This window comes from Camellia sinensis, chromosome 4 (genome assembly GCF_055761805.1).
Source record: "Camellia sinensis isolate YWXY chromosome 4, ASM5576180v1, whole genome shotgun sequence".
Lineage (NCBI taxonomy): Eukaryota > Viridiplantae > Streptophyta > Magnoliopsida > Ericales > Theaceae > Camellia > Camellia sinensis.
The window spans coordinates 173292014-173306803 of NC_138964.1; the positions used below are offsets into that span (position 1 = coordinate 173292014).

At 38.3% G+C, this 14790-nt stretch overlaps 1 protein-coding gene and 1 pseudogene across 3 annotated transcripts in view; one reads left to right on the forward strand and one right to left on the reverse strand.

Moving 5' to 3' along the window:
* LOC114310254 (Tetratricopeptide repeat (TPR)-like superfamily protein) overlaps nucleotides 1-14790 on the forward strand; it is a 62273-nt gene that overhangs the window by 13859 nt on the left and 33624 nt on the right. For all 3 annotated transcript variants that reach the window (XM_028256208.2, XM_028256206.2, XM_082866951.1), the window contains exons 7-10: nucleotides 11440-11451; nucleotides 11561-11626; nucleotides 12765-12833; nucleotides 12933-12989. In XM_028256208.2, coding sequence (XP_028112009.2) covers nucleotides 11440-11451; nucleotides 11561-11626; nucleotides 12765-12833; nucleotides 12933-12989 — 204 coding nt within the window. The remainder of the gene's footprint in view (nucleotides 1-11439; nucleotides 11452-11560; nucleotides 11627-12764; nucleotides 12834-12932; nucleotides 12990-14790) is intronic.
* LOC145789690 (protein EI24 homolog pseudogene) lies at nucleotides 336-1121 on the reverse strand (annotated as a pseudogene).

The following is a 14790-nucleotide window of genomic DNA, read 5'->3' on the forward strand; positions in this document are numbered from 1 at the left end:
TTTTGTTTTGTTTTTTTTGTTTTGTTTTTGCAAAGAAATAATAATGAAAAAAGGTTTCGTGGCCCACGGTTTTGAAAAAACCTGCAATGGTTTTTTTTTTTTTTTTTGTAAAGAATAATAATAATAATAATATAGTAATGGAAAGCATGTGCGCTGGTAGTGTGTGGTGGTGTAAAATGGATGAAAAGAAAAAATAAAGAAATAAAAGAAGGAAAGTAAAAGGGGTTTGAAAAAAACGAGAGAGAGAGAGATGTCTCTGTGTGTCTGGTTTGCTCAGATCAAAGGTTCCCCTGTTGTCTTTGTTTCACAAATTCCACGTGGGTGTTGATGAGCATTTTTAATCGAGGTTGAAGCCATTGAAATGGCGACTGTTCCAGGGCCTCTCCCAGAAGAAGCCATTGAAAGCCAAGTTGCTCCTTGTGTTTGGAGGTGTGGAAATGGCGACTGTTCTAGGGCCTCTGATATGGGAGATCGTGAAGAGGAACAACTCCTTTCGATGGAGGAAGAGTAGATCCGAACATTTCGGAGGATCCGGCTTGATAGGATTTGATGTGGGATCGGCCGGTGGCGGAGATGTGGGAGCGAACGGCTTCGAGGAGGCGGAGGGCGCCGGTGGCGACGACGTCGGCGGTGTAATCGGGGATCTCGAAGGAGACGGCGACGTGGGCATCTTGTTGCTGCATATGGAGTATAGCCATGACCCCATAGCTCACAAGAGGAGAGAAAAAGAAAATAGCCAGAATACATGGATTTCCAAAACCAGCAAAGAATGCCCAGTTGGATTCAAAGAAATCAAGTCTTTTGTCCAAACTCAGTCCAGAGAAGTTCCATTTGTACTCAAAGCAGTAGTAAGCATACATCCAGGAAAGAAGTAAGAAATTCAGCATCTTCCCAATATAAGGTATGTATCCTGTAACAAAAAACTCTAGGAAGAATACATTCAAGAGGAGGACTGAATAGACCTGTTCAGCTATTCCAATCATGACTCCCCCAAGGTCAGTAGGTTTATCCGTCTGAGTTGCTTTCGGCGAGCTCGATAGCTCAGTAACAGTATTTCCAGATTTTGCATTCGCAAGAAAACCATACTTAGCAATGTTGTACCACATGCTGCTTATAATAAAGCTGAATATGTACAATGGATGTGGAGAGAGAGAGCTTCTGTGAAACCATGGAGCCAGAGTAGTGATGCCTGCTTTAGTTTTGGTCTCCAAACTTCCATGAACTGCCCTCTACTTCCCATCTTGGAGAGAGAGAGAAAGACCCATGTATGTATATCTTTGTTACCCCACGAGAGTGGTTGATCTTTGTATGTAGAGAAGTCGCCTCTGGTGGCGGCGAACTGGAAGCTATATGTATTGATAGAGAGGATAGCGGAATAGGATGAGGTCCGGCGGGCGGCTAAGGTGAGGTTGCCGCCCGCCGGTGAAGCGAAAATATTAGGTTCTAAACCTGCTCTGATACCATGTAGAGATCAATGTATAGAGAAAGAGAGAGAGAATCAATTATGTATATATTGATGTATTATTGATTGATTTATTAATATTGATATCTATTACAATGATTCATGATTCCTATATATAGAAGAGGGTGAGTGTGTAGTAGGTAAGGAGTAGGTGAAGTGGAGGTGGTAGTGGTGTAGTGGGTTAGGTTTAGTGGAGTAGGTTTAAGTGGGTGAAGGTTTAGTGGAGTAGGTGAGGTGGTAGTGGTGTAGTGGGTTAGGTTTAGTGGAGTAGGTTTAAGTGGGTGAAGTAGGTGGAGAGTAGGTGGATTTTAACATAATCATTAACCACTATTCCATCCTCAAAACCGTAAACCCAACTTCTGAAGAATTAAACCTTAATATAAAGTCCTCGTGTATTATATTTGATTGTAGGGCAGGCTACATCAAGAGGATATTGAGGAACTATGGAGAAGTATTTCCAAAATTATGTCGCAGGAAAAAATATGGCACTTATGTGTATGAAAAGCTGGATATCTCCCATGGTTTGAATCACAGATTGTTTTGACGAATTAGGGCATTTAAAGTTACAGAAATTTTGAACAAAATGAAATATTAGAAACTATAAGACTTTTTTTTAACTTAATGGGTTGTTTTTGGAAGGGCATGTGAGTAGATGTTACTAGTTAGTTGGTGCAAATTTTCAACAATGTTATGCAGTCCAAGAAAGCTAGAGGAATAGGGAAGAGCATTCTAGTGCCTTGCACAAGAATTGAGTTAATCTGTTTGGTGCCACATCAATTTTTGGTAATAAACTTGAGAGTACACTTCGTAAGTTTAATAAAGTGAGTTTTAACTATACCATGAAACAATTCTATTAGAAAATCAGTTAGGCATGTGAGGTAAATAGACCATATAAAACATGGTCAATGTACAACGATTGATTGCTGCATAAACAGGCTACAATAGTTAAACTGTGTATTGGACTGTGAGAATATTAGGTTAGGTTTATATATATGGCAGTGTTTCCTTTTCTGAGAGATTGTATAGGTGTATATATATGGCAGTGTTTTAGGTGTATATATATGGTAGTGTTTCCTTTTTTAGTCTTAGGGTTAGGTTTACTATATAATCAGTTGTATTCTTTGTATTAGTACACAATTGAATATACAGAAAAACATTCAGAAAACTTACATGATATCAGAGCCACAATTGGGAGCTAGAATCCCTATCACAGGTCATCATCGACCATCGCAGTCCTTTCTCTCTTTGCAAGGTCGTTGCAACTGTTTCTCTCTCTTCGCAAGGTCGTTGCAAGGCCTTCACTGGGGTTCTCTTCTTCACACTTTGAAGCAGTTCGATTCGCACTTCCTGGTTGCTGGTTCTAGTTATGGTCCAGTCGGAGTCCTAGGAAGCCTTCATTGCTGGTCCCTTGTTCAGTCAGAGACCTAGGTTGCTTGTCTCACACAAGCGTGTGACACCTAAAAGCCTTAGGAAGCCTTCATCGGTGGTCTCTTATTTAGCCGGAGACCTAGGTTGCGTGTCTCACATAGGCGTGCGACACCCAAAATTGTGCTGTTCTCTCTTTGTGTGGTTTGTCTTTTCTCTCTTTGGCTTCAGCCCTTTGTTTTATAGTTCACCGGTTTGTCTTGTTCTGGTCAGAAGTATTGTTGACTACTATATTGGGGAATATTAGTCTGTTGGGTTGATTGGAATATATTACTTTATAATATTTGTGTTTGTCCTAAATTTGTCACAATGACTGATGATAAATTGCAAGCAGTGTGGGATGATAAGATTGTTAGGCCCGAAAATAGGTCATTGGCTTTAGATGCGTGTGGCTTCTGCCATCAGAAGGGTCATTGGAAGTATCACTATCCCAAGAAGGGATGTCTGTCTGCCTCGTCTTCTCAGCAGTCTTAGACCTAGTTTTGCCCTTCTCCTCCAAGTAATTTTCGAGCTCCCACAGCTTATACTGCATCCATCCCGGTCCTTGATCCTGACTTGGCTTCCTTGAGCGCTTTGATTGCTCATCTTCAGCATATATTGTCTACCTTCCAGCCCTCCCCGTCTGCCTTAGTTGTTTCATTTTTTCATTTAGGTTTGCTTGGGTCTTCTTCAGGTATCTCTTCGTCTATCTGGATTTTTGACTCTGGTGCCTCTCATCATATGACTCCTCATCTCTCCTTACTACAAAATTGTACTCTTTCTCCCTTTCCTATCACTGTTAATGCTACTAATGGGTCTGGTATGTCTGTTATATCTGTTGGGTCTATCCTACCGTCTGCTATGTCTGCTGTCTCTATTCCATCTGTCTTATATGTTTCTTAGTTATCTGTCAGTTTATTATCTAATAGTCAGCTTAATGCCTTTGATTTTGATATTATCTTTTCTTCTTCTATCTTTTCTGTGTAGGATCGGATGTCCAAGCGGCAGATTAGGACTAGCTGTAGAATTGGAGACCTCTGTGTGGTGGAGAGTTTGCATCTGCCTATGACTGCCTCTCCGACGGCCTTTTCCTCTTTTCAGTTAGATTCTTTGTTTAGTCTTTTTTATTTATGGCATTCCACATTAGGGCATTTGTCTGCTAACCGTCTACGGTCTTTAGCTCAATCAGGTTGTAAAGTTTCTCCTAGTCAACTTAACGAGTGTCGGGGGTATAAACTTATCAAAATGGCAGTCTTACCTTTTCGGAACAGTACTTCTATATCTGATATCATAACATATTATGCCTTAAAACTTTGAAAAGAGAAAGGGAATAAAAAATAAAGAAACTCACTGTGTAACCATATAATTAGCATAGTTGTCAAATTGGGATTCGTATCGTGAATCGAAATGGTCTTGTACCGAATCGTGAATTGAATCGTGAATCGTAAAGATTCGGTCACTTTTTCTAAATTACTTTAAAACATATATCTACACATTTAGATGTTAAATATATCTTATGAATATAAAATATTTAGACTTAAATCAATAAAAATGTTATTTTGAATAATAATCACGTAGTTTAATAGGTAGGAAGTTAACAAAGGTTCCTATGTAAGATCACCATATTACCTTTTTTCTTTTTAAGATATTTCTTATTAACCATTCTTAATAAAGATGTAATATCATCATCTTGCCTTTTTTCTTTTTTAGATATTTCTTATCGGCCATTCTTAATAAAGATAGTAACCAAATAGACAAATTATCAATTTCCAAAGGAACAATTAACAACAATTTTGATATTTGGACAATAAGCATATATACTTTTCTAAGTAACAGTGAGCAAATAATAAGAATGAATTATTTAGAATCTTTTATTTTAAAGCCTAAAACATTTTAAAAAGTATAACTGACCTCACACATGTAATATTCAATTTAATAAAATAGTAATAGATAATTCATAGTGTAACTTTAATCTTAAACATCTTTAGAAGATATATTATGATTTTTTAAAAGGAAAAAAAAAAATGAGAAGAAAGGTTAAAAATATGTTGGGTCTGATTGAATCTAATTGGATCCTATTAAAAACTCCATGATCACTAAAATAACAATAAATCATGTATATATGTTGGTTATTTTGGTATTAAACGCTATTAAAAGTTGTATTATGCCATTTTCACTAAAAAGATGGAGAAAAAAAGAGTCGAAAATATGTCGTACACAACAATTTCAAAAATTGCATGAATCGTAAAAAGTGAATCGAATCGTGAATCGATTGTAAATCGTGCGATTCAGTAGAGATTCACTTTCAAAATAGATTCACTCATAGATTCGTATCGATTTTGCAAAAATTGCGAATCGAATCGCGAATCGTAAGATTCTGATAACAGAGATAATTAGTAAGACAAATGATTTACTGTTATCCATGGCCAATTCCTAGCAGGTTAGCTTGAATGTCATAACAAAGCCATTGGGTGGGATTTTGGACTTAAAAAGGACTGTGGTATGGGTTTTATGATACTAAGGTCTTCTCTGAGCCTTTGCTTTGAAGTTTTGTTGGAGCACTACAAATAGCAATCTGTGTGTGCAGTTCTTGTTTTAAAAATTTCTCTCTGGGATGGCAGTTTTGACTTTTTTGAAGTTGAAACCAAGGCACAAATGTCAAGTAGGATGGAGTCTAAATATTGAATAATATATATATATTGTAAAAATATATGTATTATTGATTGAGATTGATTGTTGTATTGATATATTACAAGATTGATTAATTACAATTCCTATACAATCTATATATAGAAGCAAATGTGGTAGTAGGTGTAGTGGAGGTGATAGTGGGTTAGGTGAAGTGGAGTGTGTGGTGAAGTGGAGATAGGTGAAGTGGAGTGTGTAGTGGAGTAGGTGAAGGTAAAGATGGGAAATTCTAACAAGATTGATTAATTACAATTCCTATACAATCTATATATAGAAGAAAATGTGGTAGTAGGTGTAGTGGAGGTGATAGTGGATTAGGTGAAGTGGAGTGTGTGGTGAAGTGGAGATAGGTGAAGTGGAGTGTGTAGTGGAGTAGGTGAAGGTAAAGATGGGAAATTCTAACAGCCCCCCGCAAACTCAAGGAGGAGAGAAACTAACCAACTTGAGTTTGGAGAGAGTAACAAAACAAGAAAATACATAAAAATAAAAAAGGATAGGAGACACTGTATGGTCGTGTCAGACCGTTGGTGAAGACACTGTATGGGGTGTCATAACGTTGTAGAGGACACTGTATGGTGGTGTCAGACCGATGTAGAAGACAGTTTATGGGGTCATGTCGGACCGTTGTAGAAGACAGTTTATGGGGTCATGTCGGACCGTGGTAGAAGACAGTTTATGGGGTCTTGCTGGACCCTTGTAGAAACTAACCGGAATCAATGTCGGGACAGTTTACAGAGTCTTGTCGGACCCTTGTAGAAACTAACCGGAATCTATGTCGGGACAGTTTACAGAGTCTTGTCGGACCCATAAAGGAGCTAACCGGAATCAATGTCGGGACAGTTTACAGAGTCTTGTCGGACCCATGAAAAAGTTGCACCCTCAAAAGGTGTGCCCAAAGTTGTCAAAAAGTGTGCCATCAAAAGGCGTGTCCATTTTATCAAAAGATGTGCCATGAAAAGGCGTGCCAGTGTGTCGGGCGGCAAGAGGCGCGCGATGCGCGTGGCTGCCTCGGCTATTTAACCATGACAGAGCCTGAGGCCGAGGCAGAAGCAAAAAAACGGCGAAATCCTCTGTAAAACTCTTCGTTGTGCTGAGAGAGAGAGGCTGTAACACTGTTGTGCTGAGAGAGAAACTCTGTAATACGCTGTAACACTCTGTTGCCCAGAAAAATGGCCTCGTCCTCGTCTTCCCGTGGACTGCTCACCCTCTTTCCCGACCTCAACGAGTCAACGAGAGAGAGAACTGGTGCGGTGGCACTGGAACCTCAACCAAACACCGCTGGGTATACTCCGTTGAACTTTCCGATGCGGTCTGTGGAGCAAAGAATGGTAGTGCTGTCGGATGTGGAGGCCAATCAGTATACTTTGAAGGTATGTGTGGAAAGCATGACGGCGGTCACAAACCTGTCGAACCGGCTGCAGAGTAGGACAAATGAGGTGCAGCATTTAAACTCCCAGTTGGCTCTGCTCCAACGCATGTATAAGGATGCGCGAGCAGAGATAAGCGTGCTAAGGGCAGAAAACAAGGAGCTGAAGCGGAAGGCCACCGTGATGTTCCGATTTGGAGGTCCTCCATATGCGGCAGTAGAGGAGTATGGGGGAGTGAACGTGCTCGGCGGCGTGGAAAACACGGAGGCAGCACCGTCAAGGGCGGCTCAGGACGGAGGCAAGAAGAAGAGACCGGCAGTAGAGTAGAGGAGAAGAAATTCTGCCTGTTGATGAGGTTGTTTTTTTTTTTTTTTTTTTTTTTTTTTTTTTTTTTGTGTAAAAGTGTGATCGGGGTTGTGCCCTGAGAGGAATAAAATATGATTGGTGTGTAGTTTGTCTTCTGCTTCGGCATATTTTTATTTTTATTTTTTTTTATTTTTTTATTTTTGGTTGAAGAAATAAATAAAAAGAAATTAAAAAAAAAGATAGTGGGTTGAAGATAGTGCCCCCGCCACCACCGAAAGCGTTCCTTTTTCTGTTTTTTTTTTTTTTTTTTTTTTTTTTTTAATCTGAGAATTGCCTCCAAAAGTAGGAGGGTCTATTCATTGTCTATAGAATAATATGTGATGACTGAACACACAAGGGGGGTGAAATATTTAAAAAAAAAAAAGGTGGTTGGTTGGAAAGTAAAAAAGGAGAGAGAGAAGGAGTGGTGGGACGGGGATGTGCAAAAGTGGGGGATGATGGGTCTGCTTTTGTTGAAGCAGCTTTACTGGGTGGTGGGGCAGCAGCTGCAAAACCAGCAGAGTCTTGTGGGAAGTGACGGTAGTGGCGAGCAAGATGAGAAGGGAAAGGGTTCGACGGCTGAGGGTGTGGTGAATTCGGGTGCTTTGATTTGCTTCCACCGCCGAGGGAGGTTGCGAGACCGGAAACACACAACGGCACCGTCAGTTGGCGAACCCAGAGAGGTTGATCAGAGCCGACCGTCAGTTGGCGTTCAGAGGTTTCGTTTGATCTCCAAAAACACCACTTTCATGTAAAGTCGTCGTCCCAGATTCCTCCGAATTCATCGACGGCGTCCCAGGTCTCAGCTTTTCCGGCGAACTCCAAAAATTCAGTACTCTTCCGACAACTGCTGCCGATGATGATGGCGTCAAGCTGAGCCCGAGGGTCTCTAATTCGTCGCCGATACGGCGGCGCTTGAGAATCGAACTGATCTGGCTAATGCTTGGGCTGATCTTAAGCACCTACCCAGGTCAAAGCCCTTACCATGTGGAGACAACTGCGGTGTCAGCATCAACTGGCATTTATACACAGACTACAGTCGTGGGTGGACTGCAAGGATCACGATCTTCAATTGGGACGATGCTTCCTTTGTTGATTGGGTTGCCGCGGTGGAAATGGACAAAGCAGCTCCTGGTTTTGAAAAAACTATATTCGTTTAATGGAAGTTCTCGAAAGGGTTGCAACGAAAACTGTATCAGATTCAAGCTATAAACGAGGAAATGAATTTGGTAGCCAGACGCAGAAACTGGAGAGATTTGTGTGTATGTATCGAGTGATGGCAATGGTGGTGTGTTTCAGTGAGGTGCCGAGAGGGAGAGGGAGAGGGAGGTTTGAATTGGTTGAGATCCGACGGGCGGTCAAGGCAAGGTTGCCGCCCGCTGGAAGACGAAGAACACCAAAATCTTTAACAGTGCTCTGATACCATGTAAAAATATATGTATTATTGATTGAGATTGATTGTTGTATTGATATATTACAAGATTGATTAATTACAATTCCTATACAATCTATATATAGAAGAAAATGTGGTAGTAGGTGTAGTGGAGGTGATAGTGGGTTAGGTGAAGTGGAGTGTGTGGTGAAGTGGAGATAGGTGAAGTGGAGTGTGTAGTGGAGTAGGTGAAGGTAAAGATGGGAAATTCTAACATATATATATAAATATAGCAGTATCATTGAAAAGGAAACATGAGTTTTTGATTCGGCCTAGAAGTTAAAAGTTGTGGAAGAGCATGGTGATGTAGTACCAAGAAGAAGAATGAAGAAGAATAAATCAGGGATGACAATCCCAAAACCACTCTCATTAATAATTTCAATAATTAATAATCAATCTGCATCAAATCCAGTCCCAAAGCTAGATTAAGCCAAAGAACCTTGGGATTGGAGGTTCGATGGGTACTTAGAATTTAAAGGCCTGACACCCATAGGGAGTTTTCTGTGTTTATGCAAATAGTTTAGTGTGGTTGTCTTTGTTAAGTTGCCACTTAAAAACAAAGGAGTTTTCATAGATTCTGAGTGTGATTTGCTTAAAAACGTTCAGTGGTGTTGCTGGATAGCTGTTTGCTAAATGTGAGACTGTCACCTTTCTCTGGAGTTCTTCACTATACTTAGTAGTATAAATTATTGCCAATCAGCACTATTTTCTTTTGAATGGTGTTCTTGTTTTGTTATTTGACGAGTTTAAATTGCAAGGAATAATTAGTCCTTCAGTAGGCATCCATCTAGCAAGGATGATTAATTTATACAAACCAAAGGTTGATTGTTAGAACTAGGATATCTATAATGTTAGAGATTAAATGATGCTAGATATTTAAGGAGTGAAGACTGTCTTAATGTGTACATAGGAACAACTATGCTTGAATTGAATTCAAACTGCATATCGATGGCTTGAACCTATGGAACGAAGTTCGGGGGGTGCAAGAGACATCCTTCAAGATAATAAGGGAAAATGATCTTGCGTTTGTGGGTAGTGTGGATTTTCCCTTTGACTGGTGATAGCAGGTGATCTAATCTGTTGTTTATCTTCCCATGAACTGATTGTAATGATTAGGACACAATATTCTCAATTCCAATCAGCTAGGCATATTGTGCCGAATTTTTTGAGTAACATATCTGGCAATGCATGTTGACGCTTTATTAATTTCATTTCAGGCACTGCTGGTACATTCCAAAAATAACTGTTACTTGGACTTCTTTTCCCTCGGCAAGGAACCTCCTTTGGATTAACTCACTCTATTTTTTTTATCCAAAAAAGATAAGGAAATGCAATTATAAAAGATTAAAAAGTAATACAATGATTTGTAAGCATATTACTAATCATAGTACAATATTCTATGTTTCTTGCATAATACTCTTGCTCTACACCAACATCGTCTTTCTACCTGATTCCTCTACTATAATTCCAACTTCAACCCTTGCTTTGCAAATATTAAAATCATTTTTATTTTTAAAGTAGATCTCTTAGTGCTGCCTTGTGGTGTAGAATGCTGGATATTGAAAACAATGTACATAATATGAGCATATCTAGAACAAATATTTTCCGATGAATATTAGACGTGGCCTGAAAATGTGGATTTGTAAATTAATGCATACGAAAGAAGTTAGATGTAGCTCTAACTGAAAAATTAGTTGAGAAAACTTGGTAAAAGAGGCCTAATGGCTGTGCTATTTGATCTTAATGGATTAGTGTGACTTGAGGAAGGAGGAAAGGATGTTTGTTGCTGTTACACTGGCACTGTTTTGTTTCTATTGCCAATACGCCGGAACAAAAGTACTGACATATCTTCGATGTGGGAGAGAATCAGATTCCTTGCATCTTTTTGGGCTTCAGTTGCCCCACTGTTTAGGGGAATTTCACTTTTTTTGATTTCTAGTGATTGGAAGTCCGTTTGCGATTTGTAGATTTTTTGGTTTTCACCTTTGAGTTCTTGTCCTCCCTTGTATTTCTTTTTTCGTTCTTCTCTATTTTAATAAAACTCTTATTTTGTTGCTGATAAAATTTTGAAAAAAAAAAAAACACTGGAGAATTATGGTTCATGTTTTTTTGCTAAACCTGTCATACTAGTGGTAGAGACCTGGCATGGCATCTAATGGGGTGCAGTGGGCTTAGGAACCCTTTTTTGGTAACTTGGGTTCAGGAATCCAATTCTCTCTGTTGATTAAAATGGGGGTAAAAAAAAAGAAGAAAAGCCCCTTATTGCAAATGTTCCCGTTGATTGAAGAAATATGGTGCGTTTACTTTCTAGTTGTTGTTTGTCCCTAGAAATTGTAGTAGACAATTTCCATATATAAATAATTTCTTTCTGACTTCCTGTTCATGATTGTTCTTCATTTCTAGTGTTCTTATGACCGACAATTTTTTGGTTCCAGCAAATTTTGACTTCGAATTTTTTTTTTTTGGTTCAGCCTTCATTGTTTTTTACATTTAATATGTGGATTTTGATAGAAACTTGTTAACTGTATTATTTAAAGACAGAAGTGGGCTGTGCTAAATTTAATGATGTGATCTTTATGTATGTGTGTCTTAATTTTTTAAAAATTATTCCTTTTTGTATGCATGTTGATATACCACCCCTTTTTCTTTCTGTCATTTTCATTTGCAACACATGACTGCGTCTTCTAAAAGTTGACCTTGTTGGTTCTTTTCCTCTTCTGGTTTCATGATTCCTTGGGCAGCGTGCTTTAAAGGTACGGATCAAGTTTTATTCTATACCATAATTTTATTTGTTTGGTACACACATTTTGACTGTTTTATCTCAATTCTGTTTTTGGTTCTTACTTTTGAATTATCATTCAGATAAAGAGGTGTGTTTTGGGACATGGACACAGAGACTATGCGGACACAATGTATCATCTTGGAACAGTAATATTTTTTATTCTCTGTCCTATTTTGACTGGTGTTTCTTCTGTGGTGACATTTTTCATGCTTTTACATGGGGGACATCATGGAAACCTTACTTTGGCTTTCTGGCTTTTGTATTGAAACACTGACTTTTTTCCCTCCATTTTTTTATTCATATTTTTCTCCAAATTTATTCCAGATTGAACATATTTCTCACTGCTTACCCTATAATTGTTATACTTGCATGTGCTTGGCCCACTCATGATGGGGAACCTGGCCACGTCTGGGGGCATGTTCAAAGTTGAGGATGGCCTCGTTTGGGAACCCTCATTTTTAGCCAAAAAGTCAAAAAGTTACTAATTAGCCAAAAAGCCAACAAGCCATACCAAAAAGTCAAAGATTCTCTTTTTTCTCTATTTTTTGCACATCTTTTCGTAAAAAGTCAAAAAGTTATCCCAAACATACTAATTTTTTTTAACTCATATTTTAGCCAAATAGCCAAAAAGTTACTAAATTAGCTTATTCTCAAATGAGGCCTAAGTTCTAATGGTTTAAGGTTTTATACAAGTTGGTTGTTAACAAAGAGAACATGGTGTACTCTTTTGTTCTCATCCCAAAGGGCACAAGTTCTTTTTCTGAAACATAATTTATGACCTTCATCTTGCATGCACAAATGTACTTCTAATCAGAAGATCTCCATGTTACATTATGGCTTTAGGAAACAATATGAGCTCAAAAGATTTGTTTACGAATTTGTTCACATGCTTCTAAATGAGCTTAACATCTTGTTAGAGCATGCTTTCTTCTGATAAATTTTATTGTCTCTAGGATATTGATCAATATGAGATTGGTTTTAGGTTTCTAGTAGTTGATGTTATTTTATTTATTTGTGTCTATTATCTTTCATGAAACAAATGGAAGGAAATCAAATATGCTTGACAAGTAAATATCTATCAGGGTTGATGTGATGAGGTTATGACTAGTAAAAATATGCTGGGTGAAAAGATGTGAGTTTTCATTTTCATTTCATGGAGTTCAAACACCATCTTAATGTTGGATCTTCTTTTTTCCAGTTTGCTAGTATTTTCTTCTTAAACCTGTTTATTGTTCATTCTTTACTTATGTTAGAGTTTATGAAAAATTCTGATGTAACTTATAGGTGCTTTATCTCCAAGGAAAAGAGAAGGATTCTGAGACACTTATTCAGGATTCCATTAAGATACTCGAGGTGCATCATTATGTCTTTTTGTCAATGACAACTCTGAATTTTTTACTGCTAAAGTTCTTTTCTCTTATTCTTACTGCTTACTATTCTATTACTATGTAGGATGGTGGGCTAGGGGAATCAATCATATGCCTCAGGAGACTGCGGTATCTTGCACAGGTTATAATTCCATTTACCTGGTATCTACAGGAAGATTCTGAGAATCTGCTGAGCATATATTTCATGTGTAATACATTATTTTTGATAGTTTGAACCAAGCAGCTGCATTAATTCTCTCTTCTTAATGTTTTATCAAACAATTAAGTGTTTCATCAAGCAAGAACGTGTAAGGAGTTGGAGAGCGTGATTTGCATTGTCAGGCCCCTTTCATAAGAGCTTAAGCCTTTGGGACTAGTAGTGATCTAACGTGGTATTAGAGCTTTAATTTCAGGAGATCCAGGTTTCAAGTCTTGTCACTCCCGTTTTGTCTGTCATGTGCACTCTGTTCTGTCTGTTTTCATGCACCTTGTCCTCAGAGTCTGTTTGTCTCTCCATGTGCGTGACGGGGTCACTCGAGGGGGATAGTGTTAACCTTATACACATTGTTGGGTGCATTTCCTAACAACTTATGCTTTTGGGACTAGTAACGATCTAATAGTTACAAGTCCAACTTACAGGTTAGAAAAATAGAAGTTGCAACTCTTCCTAAAAATGAAGTATGTTATTCTAAGTGGGCAATTATGCATGTTACTAAGTACTTTGTGCTTAAAGGAAGTTTCTGATGGTCTTGATTCAAGATCAGCCAATGTAAGATGTATATGATGAAAAGTTCTGTATGAATACAAGAAATTGGGTTATAGTTGTCATTAACTCAATATAATGAGACCTATATACTTCACATCCTCAAAGTTAAATTGCCAGTTCACCTACAATGTTAACAATATGTAGAGTGGTAAATCAAGCGAAGCGACTCAGGCTTCATTTTGTACTTGGCTTGTCATGATCTTGTTTGAGCTGCTTTGTTGGCCCTCAGCTGAACCGTGCTTGTTCAAAAGAACATAGCTTGTCAATTTTAATGAGCTGAACTTAATCACTTTCAAAGCTCACTTCATAGGCTTGAGGGGTGTATGCTAGTTTATGATACTTTCAGTTGCACGATACTTACAGGTATGTGACTTGCCTTACTGTTTAAGTTTCTTTTACAATTGTTTTCATATGTGACAGTGAGATATGAGAGTCATTATCTGACTTCTGAGTTGTAAAGTTTGAATATTTGTTAGCTAATGAAACCATGCCAACTAAGCTGAAAAAAAACCACCTGATGGAAACGTTTCATTGCGACTAAAAGAAATTAAACCTTGTTTGTTTCTCATCCCAGTGATACCAAGCTAATAAAAAGTGATAACTGTGTCATACATGTCTTGAGTGAACGTGAACCACCAATGTAATGTTACTAATCAGCAAAGGTTGGTCTGGGTTAACAATATAAACTACAGAGATGAATATTATGTCTTAGTGTCCCATGGACTCATTGAATGTGTTCTGGGCAGTTTTTCGTTGCCTGGTTGGTTTACCAGTTATGTAGATCAAGATGGATAATGAAATTATTTTAGGAGGTTGATTCTCAATTATGAATCTACTAGGCAATTTGCCTAACACTTGATGGTGATTTCAACACAGAATCAATTAAGTATGGACTAACCAATCTATAACTTGATCTTCCAATCACATGTAATCAAGAGAATTGAAGCACACAGGAGAGGCATGCGATTTTAACGTGAACACCTCTATTGGATGAAAAATCATAGGCTCAGGGCAAGGCTGGCAAATCTATCCACTAATACAAAATGAGCGATTACAAGAATATCTTACAATCCACTGGTGAATCCTCATTCCTTGGATTTTAGATGCTCAAGCCGAATCCACTTTCATCGCTTATCTCAAGATCAATCTCTAACATGCCGAATCCACGACATGATCA